Source organism: Sarcophilus harrisii, chromosome 3 (assembly GCF_902635505.1).
Source record: "Sarcophilus harrisii chromosome 3, mSarHar1.11, whole genome shotgun sequence".
In the NCBI taxonomy this organism is placed as follows: Eukaryota; Metazoa; Chordata; class Mammalia; order Dasyuromorphia; family Dasyuridae; genus Sarcophilus; species Sarcophilus harrisii.
In genome coordinates, this window is record NC_045428.1 from 50,771,543 (window position 1) to 50,797,516 (window position 25,974).

At 41.6% G+C, this 25,974-nt stretch overlaps 1 protein-coding gene across 3 annotated transcripts in view; it reads right to left on the bottom strand.

The window, feature by feature from the left end:
* Positions 1-395: 395 nt before the first annotated feature.
* ATP1B3 (ATPase Na+/K+ transporting subunit beta 3) overlaps positions 396-25,974 on the bottom strand; it is a 33,077-nt gene continuing 7,498 nt past the window's right edge. For 2 of the 3 annotated variants that reach the window (XM_031957857.1, XM_031957859.1), the window contains exons 2-7: positions 10,378-10,506; positions 8,826-8,933; positions 6,090-6,277; positions 4,592-4,642; positions 1,831-1,917; positions 396-1,099 (exon numbers count right to left, since the gene is read on the bottom strand). In XM_031957857.1, coding sequence (XP_031813717.1) covers positions 935-1,099; positions 1,831-1,917; positions 4,592-4,642; positions 6,090-6,277; positions 8,826-8,933; positions 10,378-10,506 — 728 coding nt within the window. In that variant the 3' untranslated portion in view covers positions 396-934. Of the gene's footprint in view, positions 1,100-1,468; positions 1,533-1,830; positions 1,918-4,591; positions 4,643-6,089; positions 6,278-8,825; positions 8,934-10,377; positions 10,507-25,974 lie in introns of all 3 variants that reach the window. The other variant, XM_031957858.1, reaches the window with a different exon arrangement.

Sequence of the window (25,974 nt, forward strand, 5' to 3'; positions counted from 1 at the left end):
TTTGTTATTAGGAAATGACATCTGGTGAGTTCATTAGGAGATAAGATAAACAGAAAACAAACAAGGTAATTTGGGAAAACCAATGCAAATATTAATGAAACCAAAGGTGGCAGAACTTCCTCATTAGACTGTGAGCTTCTTGAAGGCAGGGAACATAGCACTATAATCACAAGCCCTTAATAAATGATTACTGGCTGATTTACTTATTAAGTGTTAAGATTTTATATTTTGTATTTTTGTATGCTGATATGTTTGCCTAACTCACCTAAGGCAAGTTGAAGGGGGCCACATAATACCATCAACTGACGTTTTTTAAATTCAAAAATCTTTTTTTTTTTTTGTACTCAAGATCCAAACCAATTCAACCTTTTAAAATAATTTCAAAAACTCCATGCTGACACTTTTAAAATCCACTTTTATTTATCTTCCTCCTCACACACAAAATTTAAGGTGTCTCCACACACCACAATTCTTGCAGAGTTATAAATCACTTTTAGGTTGGTCAGGTACCTTTTTTTTTAATCATTTGATCCCTAAAGGTGTTGGCATTGAGATAATGACAGTTAAACCAGTGTTAAATCAATAAAATATTTACATAGCACAGCACATTAAGCTTTATAGACACTTGGAGATAAAACCACATGAGAACAGGACAAGACCACCATTATTACACGTTTTGAATCAGCTATTTACAGGTCCCTAATATGACATGTCTATGTCTGCACACTGGTCCAATGGGGCAGGCAAAGGCAAAAGGCAGTTACTTTGAGGACATTACACATTATGATCTGGAAGCACATTATTATGCTACCCCAAACATCATGTACCACCTTAAAATTTCTCCAAGGTGGCTTCCAATTCTAGAATGGCAGGTCCAGCTGATACAACATGAAGATAGACAACACGTTTATTTTGTGGAGATGTTCTACTCATACTATTGAGTCAGTGAGATTTTGAAGGCAACTCGTCCCAAGAACTTGTCACGCTCATCCTGGTTTCTTAGATTGGGTGACCCTTCAATCTTACATTCTATTGACACTTCTTGGTTGTAGCTCTGAAACTGGACCTGGAGAGCAACTACGGGCTGTCGATAGTTCACCTGGCAAACAGAGAGAACAGAGTAATAATTGGCATGGAGAAGGGCAAAGGAGAATAGGAAAGCAAATGAAACAAATAACAGAGTCAAGACTTAATGGAGAACCAGGCAAAGTTCACCACACACAACAAGCCACATCCAGCTTGATGAGCATTTGTTAACAGGAAGACACTTTAGTGGCCATCGAGGCAATGCTCTCATTTGACAGGAGTGACCTGAGGGCCCAAAGAGACCTGACTAAGGACAGACACGGAGATAAGAGGTAAGATTTAAACCAATGTCCTTCCTCATTCTAGGGACGTCCTTCCCTCCTCCCCCCATAATCTGTATTTGTGCAGAGCCCACCGAGACCCATGACCATGATATTCTAACCTGGTTCTTTTATAGTTGTTGCAGATTCCTGGAGAAAAGAACCAGATTTAAGACATTGGGAATTCTAAGATAAAAGAAATGGTGATGCTCTACCAAAGGGTGTAACCACAGAGAGGCGATTCCCAAAATTGAAAAATGGTCCCATAGTTTTCCAATTAGAAAGCATCTACCCTTGGTGCTCAAGCCTAGCTACTACATTATCCCTTTCCTCACAGAACATGAGGTTATTTATAACTAGGGTTTTAAAACAGAAGGACAGAAGAGAACTTGCGCTACAAAAATCCACTTTATTGAATTTTGAGAAAAAGCTATATTCAACTTGCCATAAAGGCCAAGAGAGCTAAAAACCAAAGCATACTTACGTGCAACTTTTTCCCATAATATGGAAAATACATTAAATCAAGCCTTCCATCTTTGGGGAAAGTTGCTAGATTTACTTCTGTTCCTTCCTGAAATTTAAAACATAAAAAAATCCTTTCAACGAATGAAATCATAAGTATATGAAAGAAATCTCAATTATTAATGGCATATGGGGGGGAAGTGATAAGAGAAAGAAAACTTGTCACTTGTCCTATTTAAGTCAAGATTTACAACCGAAACTATACAAGTCACAACAAGTGTGGACACCAATTGATGTACCTTCTACTACAGAACAGATAACAATTCTGATTCAAACCCCGCTCTGAAAGAGCCACAAAGGCCCCACTCGGTATTGCTGCCATGTACAGATCCAAGTAGTAAAAATCTTAGTTATCTAAAAGTATTATCTGAGCCAAGCTAAATGTTCTCTCTTTGGTGGGATGGAGGTGTACGCTTTATATTATATACTCTCATATATGGATGGATGGGAACACACACAGCCATGGCTCCTGCACTAGATGAACATCCAAGATCTCATGGTCAGATTTTCCCTATAGCTCACGTTCTTATCTAACGATTTAGGATGATTTCTGTCTTGTTCTCTCTCAGGTGGCCTGATCCTAAAAGGGATGTATTCCTATGGGGGGTGGGGGGAGGCAGGAGGTGCTCCAGGGACTTGCCCCATCCTGACTCTTTCTAAGCGGTTCGGATCCAGGATGCAACGACTGGCTCATAAGCACCCACAGGTCTACGCCACTCACCCCAACCACAGCGCACACACCACAAAGCACTACTCAAGGACTTGCTTAAAAATAAAGCTCCTTACCCCGCGGCATCCCAAGAGCTGGACTGCTGCACAAGGAAGCACACGTGGTGATCGGAGCGGGAAAGCGACATCTGGCCTCCATCTCTACCTCTACACCTGCCAGGGCGGCCCCGTGACTGAGACCGGGTCCGCTCGGACCAAAGCTTCCCCGAGCGCGGCGGGGCGGCCTGGGCTGCAAGGGCGAGGAGGGCCCGCGCCCTACGACTCGCTGAAGCCACGTCGGAGCCCCTTTGCAGCATGTGATTTTCCCCAACCACTGCCACCATTCACCAGAGTCCCGTTTTTCACCAGAAGTTCCTTGGGTCCCAACGTCCCCGCATGGTGTGGGGCGGTTTCCCGTTAACAGGAGAGGACCTGCAGCCGTTGAGCCGGCCCCGCTCACTTCACTAACTAACGTTGTCACCAAGGCCCGAAGAGGGGCCGCAGGACGGAGGCTGGGGGCCTTCCGTTAGAGAAGGCTGGAGGGCGCAGCTGGGCCCCCACTGGGGGGGAGGTCACCGAACGCCCTCCCACCCTTTATTGTAGGTGGATGTGTGAGATTTGTCTAAGTCGTGAGCAAAACTAACAGACGGGGATGACGTTAAAGCTTTGGGAGGATGCCCCCGTGTCAGTGCCGGCCCAGCCCACGCTGCTCCCTCTTCGGACCCGCTGCAATGGAGGGCTGGGGGCGCCCAGAGGAGGTCTCCCTCTGTCATCCCTGTCTGCAAGTTAGGGACTTAAGGACTAAAACTGAACACTGACTTTTTGAAATGAAATTCATTTAGATCCTGCAAGTTTTTGTCTTTGTAAAAATCCTTATAATAAAAACAAATGAGAAAATATCAGCTAAAGAACATACAAGCTACAACTGAAATTGTTTAGCTAAATATAAGGTCTAAAGTGAAAATCTTTTTCTAACTGAGTAGGAAATAGTAACTATCATTAAAAATTATATGTTTTGAAAGTAAAAGGGCTAGACAATCAGTCTTCTAGATTACATTTGGTTCTTCCTTTACACAATTTATCCTAGTAAAAACAAAATTAATTTGACAAATAATAGTTCCATTATTTTCTATGGAATCCTTCAAAAGAAAGAAATATTTTGAGGGAGAAACCCAGAAAATCTACACATATGGCCTCTATCAAGTGATAGTATTGTAGCCCCCAATATGTGCTGAGTTCAGAAAAATTTAGTCATCAATAAAACCTTCATATCAGATAGGGTATTTGATTTTCAGGGAAGTGCTTTTTTATTTAAGTTTCCTGCTGAACTGACAGGCATAGGGAGGAAACGTAATGGCTCATTGTTCAGGTGTGTAAGAGAGTTCAACTCAGAAACCAGGAATTGGCTTTTTTTGTTTTAAGTCTTTCACCTTAAACACTTATGGATTATAAGAAAATAGAAAACCCTTCTAGAAGCAAGTTCACAAGCAATATAAATATAATTAAACTAAGAGATCAACTGACACCTCACACTTCTCATGCTAATGTGTGTAGATTAGTTGTTTTACAACTAAACAGTTTCTCTAAGAAACTCTTACCCATTATTTCTATTTGTCTAGATTGGACTTGCAGCATGAAGAAAAAAACAAAACAGGTTACAATATTAAAATTATATAATAAATTTTACTAAAACTAACAGTCTAATGGAAGGAAATCAATCACATAAGGCAGTATTAATGCACAGGTATCAACTAAAGGCAGTATCTGCATTGAACCTAGAGAAGAAGTCGCTCTGGGGTCCACTAAGGCCATGAGCTAAGCTTGTGTTTGGGCCAATAATCTAGGTTCCATATTCTAAACTCTTGCTACTAAGCCCCTGGGCCTTTCTTAGCATTAAGGAACTAATTTAGTGGCACACTATTGTCTAAACATCAAAAGAAAAAGACGTTTTTTCAGATTTGAGACCTATATCTGTGAAAAGTTAAAAACATAATTGTTTTCAATATGATACTAACCTTAACTGCACACACTATCCTGGGTTCTCCTTGAGGCCTCAATCCAATTATCTAAGGTAAAGAAAACATGATTATTTTTCATATCACACATAAAAATAAGATTTTCTTGTTTCCCCCCCATCCAATAGAACCCTTTTATTTTCTGGTGCTGGGGTACAAGCTGACATTAAGTTATGTTAAGAGGGGGAATCTAACATAGCAGATGTTGACATTTTTATTTTTGTCTAGGTTTCTTTCACTATTCATGCTTGCTGTTTTCATACCCCCTAGAAACCTTGTGTCTGCCAATTAAATACATTTGTTTCAGATAACTCAGGAATATATTTAATGTCTTATGGTCCTGTGGGACCCCCAATACTGCTGAGTGTAGCTTGAATCATATTAAAATGCAAATGGAAAATGTTTAACAAAATAAATAAAAATATAACAAACACAGATCATTTTAATTAAGTGGCAAGGAAGTGTCTACTTGAATTTGACACCAGTGCTACCTGTGCTGCACACATCTAGTTTGCATCAATCACAAAAAATAAAGAACTCTGCTGCTAAGGGAATCCTGATAAACAATTATCAAATAGTAGAGTGCTACTGCCAGTATTTCCCAAATAACGTATTCCTCAAATCACTAACTGAACATTTGGAAAAACATTTACATTAAGTTATTTCCAGTGACATTCAAAGAGGAGAATACTGAACTAAGATATTTTAGTGTTGCTGCTATTTTTGAGTGAACAAAACGTCTCGGTTTTGGGGGTTATATCAGCAATAAAAACAAACATCATGGTGTCACTGTATGGAACACTAATACATACCACATGCCCCTGCTGCAGCCCCAGCAGCTAATGTCTTTATGCCACCCCTGATTCTCCAACTGACAGAATGAGATGCTGCCTAAGGCCACCCTCACAATCATACATGGACTTAATTATTAAATAGTACAGAAAAAATGGAATATCCTCACACTGTCATTTAAACAAAGAATTTATCATTTGACATTAATTTGACTTGTATAAAATAAAATTCATGAAAGCATCAATGTAACATATTAGTTTAATTTACATATCTTAATCAAAATAACCTAATAACTATAAAAAAAATAAGAGGCCCATATTACTAAATTTGTAAAATGGCCGTTTTCCTATATCCATATATCATTTCATTTTTTTGTTGTTTTTAAAACACTAGTTAAACATCACCCATAATATAGCAAATATATATAAACATATAAATATAGCAAAGGGGCCAGCAGCGTATTCTACGTTAAAGCCGGATACTAGTTTGGATTCTCCTTCGTTAGATCAAATGGTGCTCGGTTTGTTTCTGCTAGTGTGGAGATGTATCATATTATGGCAAAGAATCATGTTGCAATGATCAGTCAGAAGTTTTCTTGAGTGATTGAAAGTGTTTGTCAACTGACAAACAGTATTTCATTCCATTTTGGAAAGAATCCTATTCATTACTGAAGCCCCAAGCTCCCGGTCCCCCAACAAGGACTTACTCTATTCATTTTCACAAAAATACAAGGATTTCCATCAGGATAGCCAAAGTTGACATCATTCAATCCAGAGCAGGGACCGAGGGTTTCAAGAGAAAATTTACAAGTCTTTTTAGGAAAGATGTTATCCTGTTCAAAAAACGTTCCATTACGACACTGTAAAAGATGTTCTTGTTTCTTGCCTTCATATTCTTAATGGGATAAAAAGAAATAACCATTTATTATTACTACATCAATCTTGAACTGACCCAAATATAAACAGATTTTCTATGTATGGTTTTAGTGAAAAGATTTCAAAATCAAATATCTCCACACTAATTCATTACTCTATCACACAAGTGCTATAATCGCAAACTTTTTTTAAACTGTTCCTTTTTAGGGATCAGATAAGTAGTCATTTTAAATTTGATGTCAAATATGACATGTTAACTGATTTTATTGTCAATGATAGCACGAGACCAGTTGTAGGTTTCTCACTTTGACCACATAAATTATCATACCGAAAATGAGGTCCATGCCAATCAACTATAATCTGTATATTTACACACAGATTTACTTTATTCTCGGGTAATCTCCAAGTTAACATTTCATTAATTCAAAAAGCCATTTCTTAATTTTTCCCTTTCTAGACTGCTCCTCACAAAACTGTTACCAGTGGCCTCTCTTGGGTAAATGAGGGAACGGCAAAAAATTTGTTAAGTTCATAATGGCCAGAACAACAAACACGCCAAGACTTTACCAGTCTAATAAATTCAGAGAGAAAACCAACACATCAGGCTACATATCTTTGTATCTTCCTAGAGCCTGATACTTAGTATACCTCCTGCACAGAAACATTTGAGAAGTCCAGATTTTTCCTCCAACAAGTACTGACTTTCCAAAAATTTAGGTTTCAGTGAGCAAAGGCTGGAGTCCCAAAGAGACCTCCGTGAACAAAGGCTGGAGTCCCAAAGAGACCTCCCTGTGGTTGGTGTTTCACTAAAAGCACCGACTGATTTCAGGTCTGACTTCTGTGAACACTTAAGTTCAAGGAGGCTTCATCCATAAAACTTTCTGAATAGAGTTTTGTCAGATTCCAAAGGAGATGGAAAAGCTTTATTTGACACACAAATAAAATAAAATTTTACCCAAGGTCTGTGTTACGGACAACATTTATTCTGTGTGGACACATGAATAACATGGACATGAATTTTTTTCAGTCCCAATCTACCATAAAGTCTATCTGCAATTTTTAAAATAGGTAGATCGAAATAAAATGAGTAAAATCAAGAAGACAAATATTTAAGAAGACAAATGTGAGGAAAAGTTATTCTCACATTAGGGTAAAATAAATAAAATATTTAACTAGATAGTGAAAATTAAGTCATTTTTATGTCACCATTTTTAAAGAAAAGAAAATAGTCTAATCTTTAGTTATTCCATCTACCTAAAACAGGCTTCTTAAATCTTGTTGTTTTTTTTTTGGGGGGGGGAGGGAGGTTGGGGGGTTTTTGTATCTCACCCTCCTTTTGGTAGTCTACTGATGCAGAGACACCCCTTCTTAGAATGTTTTTAAATGCATAAAGTGAAATACAGAGGATTCTATATAAAGCCAATTATTGAAATAAAGATATAACATTCCTCCCCGCCCCCATAAAATTTCAAGGACTCCCTGAAATTCACCAAGACCATGCGAGTTTTCCAGGCACTTCAGGTACCCCTGATCTAAAAAAATATTCCTGGCATTAAACATCAAATTATCCTTATTATAATTTTATATTAAGAACCTCATAGGTGAATTTTTTCCCTCATCCAATAATATCTTATATCGTCCCCCTCCCAAATTCCCTTTTAACTACTTTGTATTTTTTCTATATACTTATATGTATGTGCATATACACACACATTCTTGTCTATCTCTTCAGAACATACACTCCCTTGAGAACGTGGATTGATTCATTTTGCTCTTAGCTCCAACATCTTGTACTGTCCCTAGCATACAGATGGTGTTTAATAAATGCACACTGATTGGCTGGCTAATTCCATCAGCTCTGAAAGCTGTCACAGCATTCCTTACAAGGTAGCAATGAAGGGCAAATGAAAATGCTTTGTCAGAGTAATCACTCACATCCCTCCCACCCATCTTTTATCCAAGGATAGGGTAAAAAGCAAAGAATTATGAGTGAGGCAAACAATATTAGTTGGTCTAGAAAGATAATGCATACATACCGATTAGAATTATGTAAAGTTGATGATGAAAGTACTAAAAAGTATTTCTACAGTGGTCTTAATAGTAAAAAGATTATTTAACTTCAAGAAATAGTCCCACAGCCCAAAAGAAAATTCTTGCATCATACATATTCTTCTCTTTTTAAAAATGGCCAGCCAGACACATTTTATTTGCTCCTCTATAGAGCTCTTAAATAATCAGACTCCCTATTTTAATTACTATAGATTCATCATATTGACCAGTGCATCCATGTTCTTCTAAACAGAACTTTCAAGAACAACCAATAAAATTTACTCTAAAAGACAGATTCAATAAACTGTCCATGAAAATTATGTCTCTTTATATGTTTTGTAACTTGCTTAAAGTATATTGGTGAGCCAGAATAAATAGCAGATCACCATTTTATTATTAGTTGTTCTTTTTATTTAAAATGAAATAGGAATACAGAACAGACCTTTTCCTCTCTGTTAGAAACTGAATTTGAATCAATCACTTTTTTAAAAAAAGTATTTAAAAGAAAACAATCTCACCTCGTAAAAATTCCTTAATGGCATCAATATAGTTTTCATAGGTTGCTGGTTTAGAGATATTGAGAGAAAACTCTAATGCACCGGGTGGTTTGGGGACAATTGTAAGCCCTGCAAAGTCAAAAGATTAAAAAAAAATCAATTTTTACCTTCCAATTTTAATTAGCAATTGGGAAAAATCCAAAGGCCCCATATAAACGCCACCTCCCCCCTCAAAAGACTCCAACCTGCTCACTAAATTACCACTAACTAGAATTCCTGGACTCTTCATGTAAAGGGTATTTGAGATTCTTGATATAATTATTAGCATCGTATGTTTATACTGTATATTATATTGTATGTTTATGCTGTACCCTTTGTGTTGAAATTCTTACCAACTGGTTCTCTACTAGGATATCATAAATTCCTCATTAACATATGGTAGGTAGAAGAACAGAACATTAATATCAATGAAACTACAGTTTTAGGGTAACCCACAGAAAGGTTTAAACAGGTTAAACAAAAAAAATCACAAAGAAATTGGTCATTTTAAAGTCGTAATCAAAAGTAACTTGAATAAAATAATTTCCAATAAACCGAATCTGGACATAAAGCCTGATCATCAAATTCAAGATCAGTCTCTCTCTGAAAGCCCAGCCGGGGCACAGCTTTTTCATCAGCTTATGTCTGTCCAGTTTATTGGTGGTTACAGCCGTCTGGCTTCTGACTCTAAGAATCCCATTCCATCATCATTTTCAGATGACATTTCAGTCCTCCCCCCTCCCGGAACTATAGTTAATTTCTCCACCTCCTGACTCAATCTAGGAAGTAGCCAGGCCAAAAGGAAGTTGGGGGGGGGGGGGGTGAGAGGAGGAGGGCTGTCTTGGACACCATGTGCAGGCTATATCAATTACAAAAGAATTAATCACTAACTGACCTACAGTTGGGGGAGCTGGGAGGATCAGACCAAAAAGTTCCAATTTGTAAAAAGGATGTTTTCTCCCCCTTCCCTCCCAACCACATTCATTTTAGCTTAATTATATCCGTCAATATGAGTTTCTAATTGATTTTGTAAAGGAATCAGGATTTGTTGGGGGGGGGGTCATAAAACCCTGGAAATCAGTACCAATAATGAGAAGCAAGATCAAGCCATATTAATTTGTTTCTTTGAAGTACCTGCAAAGAAACAAGTATTTATTAAGAACTTCTTATGGGCCAGGCAATGTCCCAAAAGCTTCTAAATGTTACCTCCTTTTCCCTCCTCACAACTCTGGGAGTTAGATGCTATGATCTCTACTTAACAATTGAGGAAAGGAAACAGATTTGTGGAGGCCACTCAGCCCCCAAATCTGGAGCCTGGCCCTCTCGAGGCCCTACCACACTCCAGCCACAGCCAGCCAGTCCCCTTCCCCCAAAAACCAACCAAAACAAACACCTCAGAGTTCCCAGATATTAGGTACTTGGTACTGAGGATTTCTACTGTCAAATTATGTTCTCATGGAAACCATCTAAAGCTTCCACTGCCAATTTGGAGCAAAAAGCTGGAGAGGAACCCCCACGGTGTCACCACACTTACCTGGGCTGGAAATCTGGTCCCGGTATTTTGGAGTTTCGTCACTCAGAGTCTGCAGCATAACCCACATGGTAAATGTGAAGAGTGCGGCGAGGAAGCCATAGAAGGCCAAGTAGAAGAGCAAGATCAAACCTGCAAGGACACAAGAGGCGTGAGCCCCCCCGCCACAGCCCCCTGCAGGTGACAGACCAGGCCATGGATTCAAGCTCAGCCATGCGAACCAGCCAGCCACCCTCCCAGCCGGGAGACCCCTGTCGAGCCCAGGGAGCTCCTGAGACCTCTCCAAGGCTCCTCTGTTTTCTGGGACGGCCAGTCTGGGGGGGAGAGTGTGCATGAGATCAGGGAGGGACTCGCCAGGAGCAGGCAAGACGGAGACCTTCCACACATGGATGGCAGCTTTCCCCACCGGGGTCTGCCTTTCTCTTCTAACACGTGGGTGGGTCTAGACTGGGTCAATAATTCATTTTTGGTCCTTGAAGCAATTTGGATCAAGTAAGTACAGAATCAAAGCTTTAAAGGCAAAAATGGTTATGGCTGTATATACTGAGTTATCAAATGCCATCAGGTTGGTGTTTTATTTAAATAACATTCCAAATTACTTGAATTATCTTTTTTGCCTTGCCCCCAGTATAGACACAGTCACAGTTCCTTCTAGTGGAAGGGCTGAAGCTAGGCTTCATTTTTATTTGCATGCCTGAGGCACTCTGTTTCAAGAAAGGATGGAAAGCAATGTCTTCTTGATTCAGAGTCAAGTTTTTACCAGAAGATCAAAAGAGAGGGAGAGGATAGCACAGAAGAAAGGCAGCAGAGTCACCTTCAGGCAGCATCACTTCCCTACACATACCAGGACCCTGTTTCAGAAAAAACAAAAAGGAAGAGCAAACTCAAAAATGGCATTGTCGTCACAACTGAGGGAAAGAGAGATAGAGCTCACGGTTCATGACATCAAGACAGCAAAATCGGCACTTAGAAGCCTACAAATCTGTGCAAAACGCACACTGATGGACAATTAGGGAAACTCACCTGAATTTGGATGTAAAATCTTACCATACCATTTCCTAGGAATTGACAAACTTCTGGTAAAAATACTAAAGCGTGGTCCTTAAAATTCAAACTCACCACAAAAATCCATTCTCTTACCCCCACCTTTCACAGGCATTTTCCCTGTTTTTCAGGTACACCAATTATTAGCCTACACTATTGGTAGAGCTCTTGTGGAAAGCAATATAGGGCTATGGCCCCAAAGTAGATTAACTGTGCATAAATCCTTTAAACCAGCAGTACCACTACCAAATCTTTATACCAAAGAGATCAGAAAATAGAAAATTATCCACATGCATTTTACATTTATATATATATGAGAGAGAGAGAGTTTTAGAGTGTGAGCTTTTACATTTGTTCAGGTATTACTTTTTAAACGACTCTTTTTTTGGTAAAGATATTGCAGGAACACTCATGTGGCATAAGTATGAAAGGAACAATGTCTGAGAAACCTGGACAGACTTGTATGAACTGATACAGAACAAAAGGAGTAGAGCAAAGAAAACACTAAGTACAATAACAACAGACAAACAACTCTGAAAGACTCAGGAACTCGGGCCAACGCAATAACTAACCACAATTCCAGAGGACTGATGATGAAGCAAGCTAGTAGCTCCTGCAGCAAGGTAATGGACTCCAAATGAAATCTGTGACATACATTGACGATTATGGCCCCCATGTATATTTGTTTTGCATATTTGCTTGTTTGTTACAAGAGTTTGTGTTTCTTCTTTTTCCAACAGGGGAAAGGAAGAAAGGAGTATTTCTTCATTGAAAAAAAAATTTTTTTTATCTGTTTCAGATCAAACTTGGGGAAAAGAAAAGGAAACCAGTAAACAGTAAAAAAAAAAAAAAAAAAAAAAAAAAAAAAAAAAAAAAAAATCCCCGGTTTGAAAGTAATATTAATGGACAATCCAATGTGTTTTTACAACACAACTATAAAATATCAGTTGATTTTGCCTCAAATATGAATGTCCTCTCCATAAACTGAATTTCTGCTTCCTTATCAGAGAATGGACTTGACAGGACAAAAAAATACAATCAATTTTTATTCCTCACCAAACACGAAAAACTATTTTTAAAAAAGCAACCAGATCAAAGGATATTTCTATATTTTCCAATACTGAAAAAAAAAACTACTCATCCATCTCCTATAGCAATAAATCTCTTTAAAAAAATATTGGCTTAAAAATTAACAAATACAGCTAGCAATTAAGCTGTAATTACTACTTCTACTAACAGGTAATGTTCACATAATTGCACTGAGGCAATTTAGAGGTTTAAGAATGAGGTGGATCTAACTTAGGGAAGGGAGAGCTCTTCAGAGGTATGTCCCAGTCCACTCCGTACTCAGCCCCTATCTAGGCGTGCCTTTAAAGTATGTTTTTTGGAAGGTAAGGAACAGGGATAACTCAGGGGGTCTGAAGAATACAAACGCAGATCATTATAGGTGCACAATACTCAAAAGGTCCCAGTCCTTCAGGAAATTTTTTGAGAAGGTAAATAAACTACTAGCTAAACAGTGTTTTGATGAAATCTAAGCGCCCCGCCAGGTATTCAGTAAGCATTTACTAAATGTCGACTACCTATCACGCGCAGGCTCTGGAAGCACAGATGAGTACACCCGAGCTCACATTCAGGTGAACAAATCTCTTTGTAGAAAGGTCAATCCCGTTTGTGTATATGGCAGACTGAAGCGATGGCGAGGGACAGGCCTCATAAAAGGGGGGATGTGCGAGGCCAGGGCGAGGACACAGACGAGGAAGGAGGGCGAAGAGATCAGGGAGGGGTGGAAAGCCCCGGGATGAAGCACCGGTCCGGGGTGGAGGGGTGGTCCACAGCACGGTGGGGGCTGATTCCGAGAGGAGGGAGCCTTGTCCGCTGGGCACAGGAGGGCCGGGCCTGTCTGCCTTGCCAGACAGAGGCGGCTTCTCCACAAGGACCACGGCCGCCTTCCTAGGAGGCTCCCGGGCCTCAGCACAAAGCCCAGGCCGCCTTTCCACACAGGGGATGATCTGGAAGGGCAGGGCCGCAAAACCAGCACCTGATGGACATCTGGTAAATTCTGAATTTTCTCAAGTGTTCTGATGAAAAAGAAAATGACCGCCCCCCTTTGAAAACACCTGCACGTTTGTATTCGAGTCGGACAGAGGGATAGACGCCCAGGAACTCGGGCCACTCCTGGTGCCCCTTCTGCTCCCGGCCCTCCCCCTCCCGCCCCACTGGGCTCCTGAGCTTCTACCTCCGGGTTCTATCACCCCTCAAGCTTCATCCAGTACCTGTGTATGTGGGGAGGGGGGAATCTGCCGACCGCTTTACTCCTCCCCAATTACTCAATGCTCAGCTTCCCTCCCCCAACAGCTGAAGTCTTCGCGCCTCTGCTCAGCTTGGAGGCTACTGGGAGCCCACTTTTCTTTCCTCCTGTAAATCTCACCATCTCCCACACCCTCCAGTCCCAAATGACAACTCGACCCTTCTCATTGTGACTCGTTTTTCTGACTCTACTCTCTTCCATCAGCCTAATTACCACCTAGAGACAGGAGGGAGTCTCTCGGGGGGAGGAAGGCCCGGCACAGACACACTCGGGTCCAACCCCAGCCTCCTCCGGGCCACTCAACCTCCGGTTGCCTAAATTCCTTCAACTGGAAAATGGGAGGAGGCCAGTTTCTGGTGAGGACCAAATGACCCTCTCTTTGTAAAGCGCATAGGGCAGGGTCCTTTGTAAAGGCTTGCCCCTTTACCCCATTAATATCATTTCCACCTGCAGGTCCTGCTCATCCTTGCAAACAACCCAACTTTCCCATCATTCCACCGGCCCCTCCCTTCCCTTTCCCCGCCATATTCCTGCCAAGTGAAGTCCGCTTCTCCTTCCTTCCACCTCAAGCCCCAGGTGCGACTTTCCGACTTCCCCAATGCCAAGCGCTCTCTCCAAGCTTGCCCTAGCACTGCCGACCCGCCCTGGGCTCTCCTGCCCGGCTGCTCCTGTCCTGGAGGATCCCCGTCCAGCTCCGGGACTAAGCGTTCCAAGGCTCTGGGGTCTGTCCCGGGTCCTTTCCCTGCCTCCGGAGCACTCACCCATGACCTCCATCCCGCAGACGACATCTCCGTCCCTCCCCTGAGCTCCATTCTTTCACGTTCACCTTCTGACCACGGTTTCCCAACACAATAAGGTGAAAGTGAAGCTAGTGAAACCAGAACAATGGAACACCTACACAGAAAAGAAATCAATCTGAAAACTCATGGAGGAAGCAGCGAGGAGCAATGGAAAATATTGGTCGAGGAGTCAGGTGGCCCCGAATTCAAAGGCGGCCTCAGGTCCTCATTAGCCACAAGACCTAGACAAGTCACTTTAACGCCACTGCCACACTCTCCCCCAAATCATCCCCTCCCCCCCAAGCGAGATCAGGGCAAGGACTAATCACAACTGGGGTAAGGAGGTGAGGACCTGAGCCTCACCAGTCCCATTTGTTGATACTGCCAAGGCAGGAAGTGACTCTACTTGACCAGACAGAGCTTATACTAGGATTTTTTTTTCTTTTTTAATTGGAGGATTAGGTTATTCACCTGGCATCCCCCCTCTACATCCCCCCCCCCCCCCCCCCCCCCCCCCCCCCCCCCCCCCCCCCCCCCCACGGGCAATGAAACATTTTTGTAACAGCAGAGAATAGAAAGCAGGCCAAAATGAAACACTCAGGACAAAGTTACAAAACAAATTTATTACCTATGAGATCTCTTATCTCTGTGTACAATGACTTTATTTCCAGAAATGCTTATTATTTCTTTGCTTCCAAATTTTGGAAGTTTTGAGAATTCCAAATCAGACCCCGATTTCTTCCCAAACCCTTCCCTATTTCTGCCAAGGGACCACCACTGAAACCTCGGAGTCATTCAGAAGTCCTTGCTCTCAATCATCCCACACATCCAACTATTCACCAAGTTTGGCTGATTCTATTTCCACAACAGCCTTGGTCTTTAATCACAAGGGCACAATGCTTGTTCATATCCTCCCCACTAGACCAGCCACCATGAAACATGTCCAAGTCTTAGCCGACATCTCTCGCCTGGGTTCAAAAACATCCAGTGGGAAGCAAAGTAGGAGAGCAAGGAATAGTTTTACTTATCAGATCTTTGGAGAAGGGAGCAATTTTTGGCCAAAGAGAACTAGAGAACATTATTAAATGCAAAATGGACAACTTTGATTATATTAAAGAGTTTCTCACAAACAAAACCAATGCATCTAAAATTAGCAGAAGGGGGGGGGAATGTTTATAGCTACAGTTTCTGATAAAGGCCTTACACACACACGAAGAATTAAAGCCATCTACCACTATTAGTCAGAGAAATACAAATTTCAAACAACTATGAGATACCATCTCACACCTTTCAGATTAGCCAAGATGACAGAAAAAGCTAATGAAATGTTGAAAGAGTTATGGGAAAACTGGGATACTAATGCATTGTTGGTGGAGCTGTGAACTGATTCAACCATTCTGGAGAGCAATTTGCAACTATGCCCCAAAGGCTATCATTACTGTGCATACTGTGTTGATCCATCAGTGCCATTACTGAATCTGTATCCCAAGATAATTATGAAGGAGGAAAAAGGACCCACATGTGCACAAATGTTTGTAGCAGCTCTTTTTGTGGCAGCAAGGAACTGAAAAATGAGTAGATACCCATCAATTGGGGAATGGCTGAATAAGCTGTGGTGTGTGAAAGTAATGGAATATTGCTGTTTTATGAAAAATGTTAAGCTGATTTTAGAAAAGTCTGGAAAGATTTACATGAACTGGTACTGAATGAAATAAAACTAGGAATACAATGTACACAATAACAGCAAGAATGTGCGATGAACAACTATAAAAGACTTAGTTCTTCTCAGTATTTCAGTGATCCAAAGCAGTTCCAATAAACTTGTACAGAAAATGCCATCTTCATCCAGAAAAAGAACTAAGGAGACTGAATATAAAACACATACTATGTTCACTTTATTTTCTTTTTTTCTTTTGTTTCTTTTTCTCTCGTGATTTTTTCTTTTGTTCCAATTTTTCTCTCCTAATGTTTCATGAAGAAATATGCTAAAATGAATATATATATATATATATATATATATATATATATATATATATATGACCATTTTTTTTTTACATATAACTGGGAAAAATAATTATATTTAAAAAGAACATCCAATGGTTTCCCATCACCTCCATACAAATTTCCTTCACAAAACAACTCTTTCCCTTCTGGGGTTTCGGTGGCAGAGTTCTTTCTTTTACTCCCTGTCCTCAGCCAGATAAGTCATCTTGCATTTTTCCAAGGCTCCATCCTATCTTGTTGTCTCTTCCCACTCTAGTCTATTCTCTCTTGAACTGTCATGGTGATAGTCCTTCCTTAAGTGAAAGTCTGGATCATGTCACTCTTCTCCCATCACTCACGCAATTCCAGGGACTATCCATCACTTCCAGGATTCAATGTAGAACTGTGACTGGCTTTTAAAGCCCTTCCCACCCCATCCACTTCTTACTCCTTTCCTGACACATCCCTTCTACATTCCCAGCCTCTGCTCTGCAGGTCTGCCCCAGTCCATCTTCTCTTTCTCTCACTGCTCCCCCACCCAGCTACCTTTCTCTTCACCTCCAGGCTTTCTTCAAAGTCTCAGCTAAAATCTCAGCTGCAAGATTTCTAGTCCTCATTAATTCTAAGGTCTCTGATATCACCAAGTTAACCTGCAAATACCTTGTTTGCACCTAGTTCTTTGCATGTTTGTCTCTCCCCTATTAGGACTCTTAAGGGCAGGGGCCATGGTTTTTGCCCTTTTTTGTGTGTGTCTGGGGCTTATCACAGTGCCTGATATAAGTAGGTGCTTAATAAATGCTCTTTGCTGTGATGACCAAGTATTTTAAAATCAGCTGGAGTCAGGAATTCAGGTTAGAGGAAAATCTTCAATCTTTTATTCTCAGTAGAGGTGGAGAAGGATCGGAGGTAGAAGGGAATCGGCAATATAATGTGTGCAGCTGAAGTCAAGAAGCTAGCCAGACCAGAAGCCACGAGACCAGCAGCCACCAGAATAGAACCCAGCCAGCTGTCTCCCCCAGCCTCTCTTCCTGCCCCTCTGCCTCCACCCACCAAAATCGTCATTTCTTATACAACACATCAGGACTTGCACAGAGAGTGGGCAGGGGCCATTTTTTCTCCAAGCATATATATTAATAGAGTATAGTCCAATTACTATTTAGCCTCACGTGCTTGGAACCTCAGTGCATCAACTCAAGCATTAGCCCATTACACTTTGCCATGTCTGCATACCTCTACTATCCCCTGGAAAACATTTCCTCTTCCCTTCCACATCTGAGAATTCCTAAATTCCTCTCACCAGCCTTTCTAGAACACTTCTCCTGCCGGTGGCACCTTACCTCTAACTTTCCCCTAAAAGGGCACTAAATCACACCAAATGCAGCAAAATGGTAGCAGAGATAATTGTTATAGGAAAATCAGTCAATTCTTGACTAGTTTCATGTCCAAAATAAAAACTGTTATTTTTCCCTTTGTAATATGTGTATTTTAAGTGCAACTCAAAACACAATAAGAAAGCCACAATTGAAAAGCTGGAAAACTTGCTTAACCAGACTTTATGCTGAAAATGATCATTTCTATCAACTATCTCTCAGCAGCAGACTAACCTATCTTCTTTCATATCCTTCCTAAGGCAGGGAAGTGAAGTGGTTTAATTTTCTTCCCCCAAAATTTAACACCCATTTATTAAAAGTAACCAAAACCCAGATACAAAGCTGAAACCCAAATCTATGCCTGCCCCGAGGGGGGGGGGAGGGAGGGGGCAGAGTGTTGTGTAAATGGGGGAAAAAACCCCAAACAGATCAAGAAAGCACAAGATAGATTTATCTCAGGGCTCAGCTGAATGATGTGCTAACAGGCGATATAGCATAGCCAGAGTGAGGGTAACACCTGGAAAGGTTAAGGGGAGTCAGGTTTTGAAGGGCTCTAAGATAATAGGCCCAGGAGGCTATTTCAGTTGATCTTTTTTAGGACAACAGATGAGGCTAATGGACATTTAGGGAAAGGGTCAGATCTAGGCTCAGTAAGTTGTGAAGCATTAGCTGCAAGTCACAAATGGGAAGGTGGCTGTTAATCGTCAGAGGAGACTTCAGTTATCCCTTCCACATCTCCAATTTTCCCACCAAGGATCAACAAACATCAGAAATAAAACAGGAATTTGGGGGAGTTTTATGGGAGCCTCAGACAATTACAGAAAAAAAATTTTGAAACTCAGAAATGCATAAAATACATGTATAGCATTGTGTAATATCAATTTATTTTATCTCTAATACCATAATATTTCACCACTCTTCTCTGGTACAAAGAGAGGGACAAAAAATGTATACAGTTTTCCCAGATCAAGGGGATGTAGCACCCCAATCCCTGATGTGGAAGGGATAACTGTAGATAAACTTGGTTGACAAGCTAGCTAAGTAACAACCGACACCTGAAAAATACTTTATTAATAATCTTAAGTTACTCATAAGATGTTGGAAATCTGACATTGTGAGTTTTCCCCCCACCCCAAGAGTGAAGAGCATGACATATCAATCCAAAGACATTACCTCAATGCTACTGTATTAGGTTTTGGAATACATTTTAATGCTTACATTTAAAATTAACATTTAATATTTATAAGCCCCAAACTCTGAAATTTAAAATTCAAATACAATCAAATCAAACTAATTTAGGATCAAATATCTACATCTGCAAGAACATGATCTTAGTCCAACAGTCTTATTTTACAGGAGAGGCAAATTAGGCCCCAAAGTGATGTCTACAGAAGAATCAGGATTACAGCTTCTGAATGTCTTTTCATACCTGGCCAAGGGGCTGTCTGATCTTCCTTCCAGAGCCATCATTCTCCACCCAGAGCAAGTCTCAGGTGAACAGGAGAATTCTACATTTCGGACTGATGCAAAGTTGGGTTGGAAATATGGAGTTTCCTGTTCTCTTGCTGTGATGGCCTTCCATTATCTCACATAAATTGTCTTATTATCTAATATTTATGTAAAGTTTTAAAGTATACTATATGCATACATATATGTATGTCAAACACACACAAACACAATCTCATTCCAACCTTACTACAACTTTATAAGACAGGTGCTATCAATCCCTTCCAGATGAGGGAATAACAAATAGTAACTTGCCACGAGATCAAAACTAACAATTCTCAGATGTAGGACTCAAACCAAGATCTTGAATCTCAAGTATAGCAGGGTTTCCCCTCCACCAAATTTCTTCCCTTTCCCTGTAAACTATATTGATTTATCAATAAACAAAAATAATGGCAAAGTCAGCAAAGGGGCCAAAAGATTTCTTCAGAGATGGATCCCCTTATGGTGAGCCTCAGGTTCTCCTACAGCCCTGTCAAACTCCACATCACTATCAGGTAGAGGAGACATCCACTCCTTTTTTAAAAGGCTTAAGGGATTTAGGAAGGAGGAGGAAGTGGGAAGCGGAACTGTAGTCTGAGTGAAGACTTTCTACTTATTTACTTATTTTACTCTCAGAACAGAGTTCTGTAAAAATTCACACAAACATCCTGCACCATGACAAGCTAACATGGAAAGTCAGAGGGATGAAGAGAAAGGTTAATTTATAATCTATTTCCTTTCTAAATATCATAATATGCTCCTCCTACTAGGTATCTAATAATTCTGTGGGATAAATCTTTTTTATTTTAATGCTTTATTGCTACTTTAAACTTCTTCATAAAGTTCATTAAACAGTTAATCAAAAACAACGAAACTAAACCACAACATTCACCATGTTTGACAGCACATTAAACATTCCACTGACAACTCTTTTCCCTTCACACCTTGAGTAGTGAAATTGTTTCCTCATCAGGTCTCTGGAATCTGAGCATTTTTAAAGTAACTTTAAACAACTGATCACTTTGAAAATGGTGCTCTTGGTTTTGTTTTCTTGCCCCTGAATCAAATATCTCCCCAAGTTTTAAACAAGGCCAACTAAAAGATAGAGAAGGAAAGCAAATGCATTTCAGGAGAAGCTAAAATAGTGTTTTTAAAACAGGATTACTAAAGAATATATATGCTTCTCAGCAACAATGGAACATTTACAAAAACTGGCTATGTGTCAGGGCATAGGGATTGATTATCAAAAAAATAAAGCTAAAAGCAGACAAATAAATATAATGCAATAAAAGAAATAACCAGTTCAGGGACCAGAAAGAAAAGATACAAACTACAGAGACATTTAACAAGGAAATCCTAGATAATGAATAAAGAACAAAATATCAAGACAATATTCTGGAATGTAGCCAAAGCATTCTGAAAAATCACCCCTACAAATATAGCTTAACAGAAAGAGTAGATTAATGAACTAAATATGTCTTTTAAGAAAATTAGAAAGCAAATAAGTTTAAAATAACTTACAAAGAGAAAACATTTAAAATTTAGGAGAGAAATTAGCTGAGAATCAAGGTGATCCAGAATATCAACTCGGCAATGTGCCAGGTTTTTATCTACAAAGTGGAAAAGACTGTCTTTTCAGATAGCACTAAGGAGTGTGCTTCCTGGCCATTACACTCGTTTCATGCTTGTTTTATCATCACAAGGCACTTTTTTTGTCACAAGGCTGTGAGCAAGCATGAAGGACATAAACCAGCAGAGCCAGTGCTCCCTCCTTGATTATCTGACCATTGATTGGGAGGTCCAAGGAGAGGATCCCAAAGACCCCTGTCAGCCTGACAATTCCATAAAAACGGTCATTCCAAAACACAAGCTGGCTCCAGCAATGCTGCCAACTTCAAACGACTCGTGAACTGTTCTATAACAAGTAATGGGTCCTTGCGGGTACATGGGGCTCAAGCCCAGTACCTTACAAAGAATGATGGCTATGCCGATTATGGGTCCATTTGGTTTTGGAATTCTCTGCAGAACCCCGCAGACTTCCAGAGTCTGGCTATGCTGGCTTGGATGTTGGTCCCAGGAAGCACCCTTTGCCCAGGCTCTGGCCGCTGCCGTGACCCTCAGCCTCTCCCCAAGCTTCACCTGCAGTGTCTGGTTCCACATTCACAGCTTTCTTCCTGTTGGCTATAAGGGCCATGTAACCTAAGGGTCACCTCTAAACCCCAGGGGAGAACTCCCAGACCAAGGGAGGTGACCACAGGATTGTTCAAAGACTGAAGGGAATGAAAGACTCTAGTCTGTCCTGTGGGAAAAGTACCTCCGGGGTGATGCACCAGGGACAACGGGCACCTTCACCTTGGCCTCTCCCTTCCGGGCACTGCTAGTCCACGAAGGGCGGCCTGCTGCCCAGGGAGAGCTCTGGGTGCCCTGAGAGCAGACCCACCCCCCAACCTTCCCTTACTGGCCTGCACGGGGGGCAAGGCCAGGACACATCCCAGAATGAGACAAAGTGCACCAAGAAAGCCCTGGTCCGAGCTTGGGGAGTGGGAAATGGAGCCCTGGAGCCCAGGTGGGTGGCGCGGGGCGCCTGGCAGGACCTGACTGGTCCCTCACAGAATGAGAGCCCGTGATTCAGAGATAGAGGCCCCCAACTGCACCGGTCCTGAAAGAAAAGGGGCTTCTGAGGCGACCAGGACCATAACCCCCAGATGACTGCAGCCAAAAGTGGGAGCCAGAAGAACACAGGCCTTCCGAGATCAAGGGACATAATCGCAACCAGGCCCCAAGCACCACTCTTCTGGGGAGAAGCAAGACCGTAAGAATCAGAAAGTGTGGCAGTTGGGACTGGAACCCATTGTCTTCAGAGCCCGGAATGGAATACTGAAAACAGCAATCAACAGTTGGGGAATCTACATTTAAACCTGGATTCATTAACCTCTCTGAACCCGTGCTTTCATCTCTAAAACAAAGCCGGACTACATCCTGTTATTCCATGTCATTCAACATGACCCAATAAATGCTACTTGTCACTAAACACAGTTTAGAAGCAGATTGTTTTGTGGTTTGTTTGTTTGTTTTTTTTTTTTAGCATGCAATTGTAGTGAGTTCTGCTTTCCAAACTGGGATGGGTCCCCCAGAGAAGCAGTGGGGATGCTGCTGGGCAGGAGGGGTACGGCCCAAGGAACACTAACACATCAGGTGGGATTGGTGAGCCCTGCCTGGCAGCCCCTTGGTGTTCCTGGGAAGGAGGGCTCACTCCTCCCTCATGACTTTATCACTTTTACCCAAAAGAGAATGAATGGGGGAAGAAGAACACTTTTAGCCGCAGACTGAGTAGGCAGCTTTTGGAGCTGTCCTCAGAATAGGAATTTGGACTTCTCTTTGCATGCTGGAACTGCTTGAGAACCTGACTGCTAGAGAAACAAAACACCTTGTCTAATATTATGACTCAATTATCAAGATGAATATACTGTAAAACAGAGTGTACACATGGTTCCCAACAGTCTCAAGTGCAGCCCAAACCAGATTAAAATATAATCAGAAAGAATTTTAAACCTAAATAAAAATGCAATAAAACACAGATAGTATTAATTCCAAAACTAAATCCATATGCAGCTGTAAGGAAGCATCTGCTTATTTATAAACATATTGTTTCAGTAATAGAAAATATTGAATGTTTCGAATAATCTTAATATTAAAATCACTCAATTTAAACATCTGTTTATAGTGGCCTCATTTGGGTCTGACATACTACTGTAAAACACACCTCAAAAGTTGAGATGCTGAAAAGGGATTCAAAAGGCCTCCATAAAAAAAGGCTTTGTTACTGGCAAGATACACACAACTAGTTGTTCAGTCTTTTGAGAAGTGTTCTAATCGGGTGTGACAGGCAACATTTTATACCTACCCCCCCTTTTCACAAGAACACTTCCTACTGGTCTTTTTTTTAAATGGGAAATTCAAAAAGCAGCCTCATTAGTCTGAGTGGGGAGACACAGGCATTCATTAAGCACTTACTATGTGCCAAGCACTGTGCTTTATAATTATTTCATTTTATCCTCACAACAGGTAAGTGCTATTAACTCCATTTTACAGATCAGGAAACTGAGGCACACAGGCTCATACAGCTTGTGTCTGAAGTCATATTTGAACTCAGGTCTTCTGGCTCCAAACCCAGCACTTTGTCCACTGTGCCACCTAACAGCCCAAGGAAGCATTAACTTCTGGAACTCAGTATCTCTATTTCTTCCTCAGTCATCAAACAAGTACCATCTGAATGACACTGAGCCCTTTGGTACAAAGACAAAAGGGCACCAGCCCCTGCCCTCGGAGGGCTTCCTTCCCAGGGGCACTGGCACAGCCCAGGGAGGCTGGGCTGGGAGGCTCCACATGCCAAGCATGAGTCCACTGGACCCCAAGGAGTAAGGGGAGAGCTGCTGGGGGAAGGATGGAGCTGCAGGGACAAGAAACAAATGGGAGATGACGCTGAGGGAGAGGGAGAGGCAGGTGAGGCGGGAGACTTGGCAGCTGCACCAGGGAGGAAAAGTGCTGGGGATGGCTTCGAGATTGCCAGCCTGACTGAACGAACAGAGGGCAGGAACCTGGATCTGGGAAAGTAACGAGCTCTAGCTTTGGGGTATGTCAAACCAGGCGCGGTGGGACACCCAATCCAAGAAGTGCTCGAGGTCTCTTAAGGAGGGACTGGCAGCTTGTGATAGTCAGAAATCATCAGCACCAGTGATGGGACTCCAGGGGCCAACGAGTGACACACGGGGACGTCAGAGTGAAAGATGAAGACTGGCCGGGAGAGGGACAGGAACCACACAGTCAGCGCTGCTGGCACAGAGGAGACCAAGCGGTGAAATGCAGGGAACCTGCAGGAGAGGAGATCCCTGTGGGGTCAGTGGGGAGAAACAACCAGGAGGAGCCAGCTAAGAAGTCTAGGATAACAGCCAGCATGGAGGGAGGGGACTGGGGCAGGGGGAGAGGCAAGGGCTGAAGAGATGTGGACGGTAGCAGTGAACTAGTATATATGGGAAGAGTGATGGTTGAGGGAAGAGGGAATAAAAATGGGGGCAAACAGGAGACAATGGGGTCAGATGCACATATCTAAGTACTGACCTGGTAGAGGGCCAATCATCGAGTCTATCTGGCCCGACAGAAATTCCTCACAAAGCCAGTCTCCCAATGGCCAAATCCAGTATGTTTGCTTTTGTCCCCTCCCCCCTCCCCCCCTTGATTTCTGTCCATGACCCTACTGACAATCTCCTGCAGTCTTCTTGACAATGTCCTGGTTTCCAAGACAGGGCAATGCCTTCCTACCTGGTTCCTCTTCACCCACATTGCTCTCTCCCCCTTTTCCATGGCTTGAATGACTGCTTTTACACAGAGAGCTCCAGGCCTGAAAGCCCCATCCCCTCACTACCAACCAACTGGCTGCTGGACATCGCCTCGATTGTCCCATTGGCGCCTCAAGCTCACCAAGTCCAAAACCAAACACGTTTTCTTTCTCCCCAAACCCTTTTCTCCTACAAGCTTCCTTACTTCTATGAAGAGTACCCAATGATTCTAATCAACTACAAGGATGATGATAAAGACCAGGACATCATCTAAGTGAAATGGGACCAAAGTGAGGGAGGCTGGGGAAGGTCACTTGCTGGGCTTTCTCCTGGGTAGCCAGGGGAGTCCAGTGGCCAACAATTACATTAAGATGACGGGAGATGGTCCTATTAAAAGCTAGCATTTATATAGTGCTTTCTTTGGTATTTGCAGAATATTTTAACCCTTATCTCATTTTATCCTCACCACCATCCTGGGAGGCAGGAACAATAATCATCCCCATTTTAAATATGAGGGAATTGAGGTAGAGAGTTAAATGGCTCACCCAGGCTCCCAGAGGTTACATTTGAATTCAGGTCTTTCTGACTCCACATCTAGTGTTCTCACACTAACTATGCCTCCAAAGGCTAAATAAACACTTTAATTTTGACTTCTTATCAATTAATGTTTTCAGACATAAAATCCAATTGATTCTAAAATGTTTCATAATTCTATTTCAAGCAAAATGTCTGCAAATCAGTCTCCCCCTCTGCTTCTTTCCATTCCAATCCCATGCAATTTCAAACTGCAAGCTTAATTTTGCTAAGAATGGAGAATTCAAACTTAACATATCTAAAGCCAAATTCATCTTTGCTGTAAACCTGCTCCTTCCCAATTTCTTTCTAGCATAACCACCATGTTTCTTCCAGTTCTGAATACTGATATTAGTCAATTTTATCTCTGCAATATCTCTTTGATCACCCTCATCATTATTACTCCAGTATTCCCCCCTAAATTCAGACTCTGTCCTGGACTGTTTTAATAGATAAACAATTCTACTCATAGAGCTTCTCATCCACCCTGAATTCTGCTGTCAGATTAATCTTCCTATTGCTCAATTCTAGGCACATCATCCCACTTCAAAACTGCACTGGGTTCCTCTAGCCTTTCAAACTCCTCAGATGCCATTTAGGGGACCTAACTAAATGTCTTGCATACAATAAGTCCTCAGGGGACAAATTGGAGACGATCAGCACCTTGAATTAAAGGGAAGATCAGGACTGTTTTGAAAAAGATAAAGGCCCACATC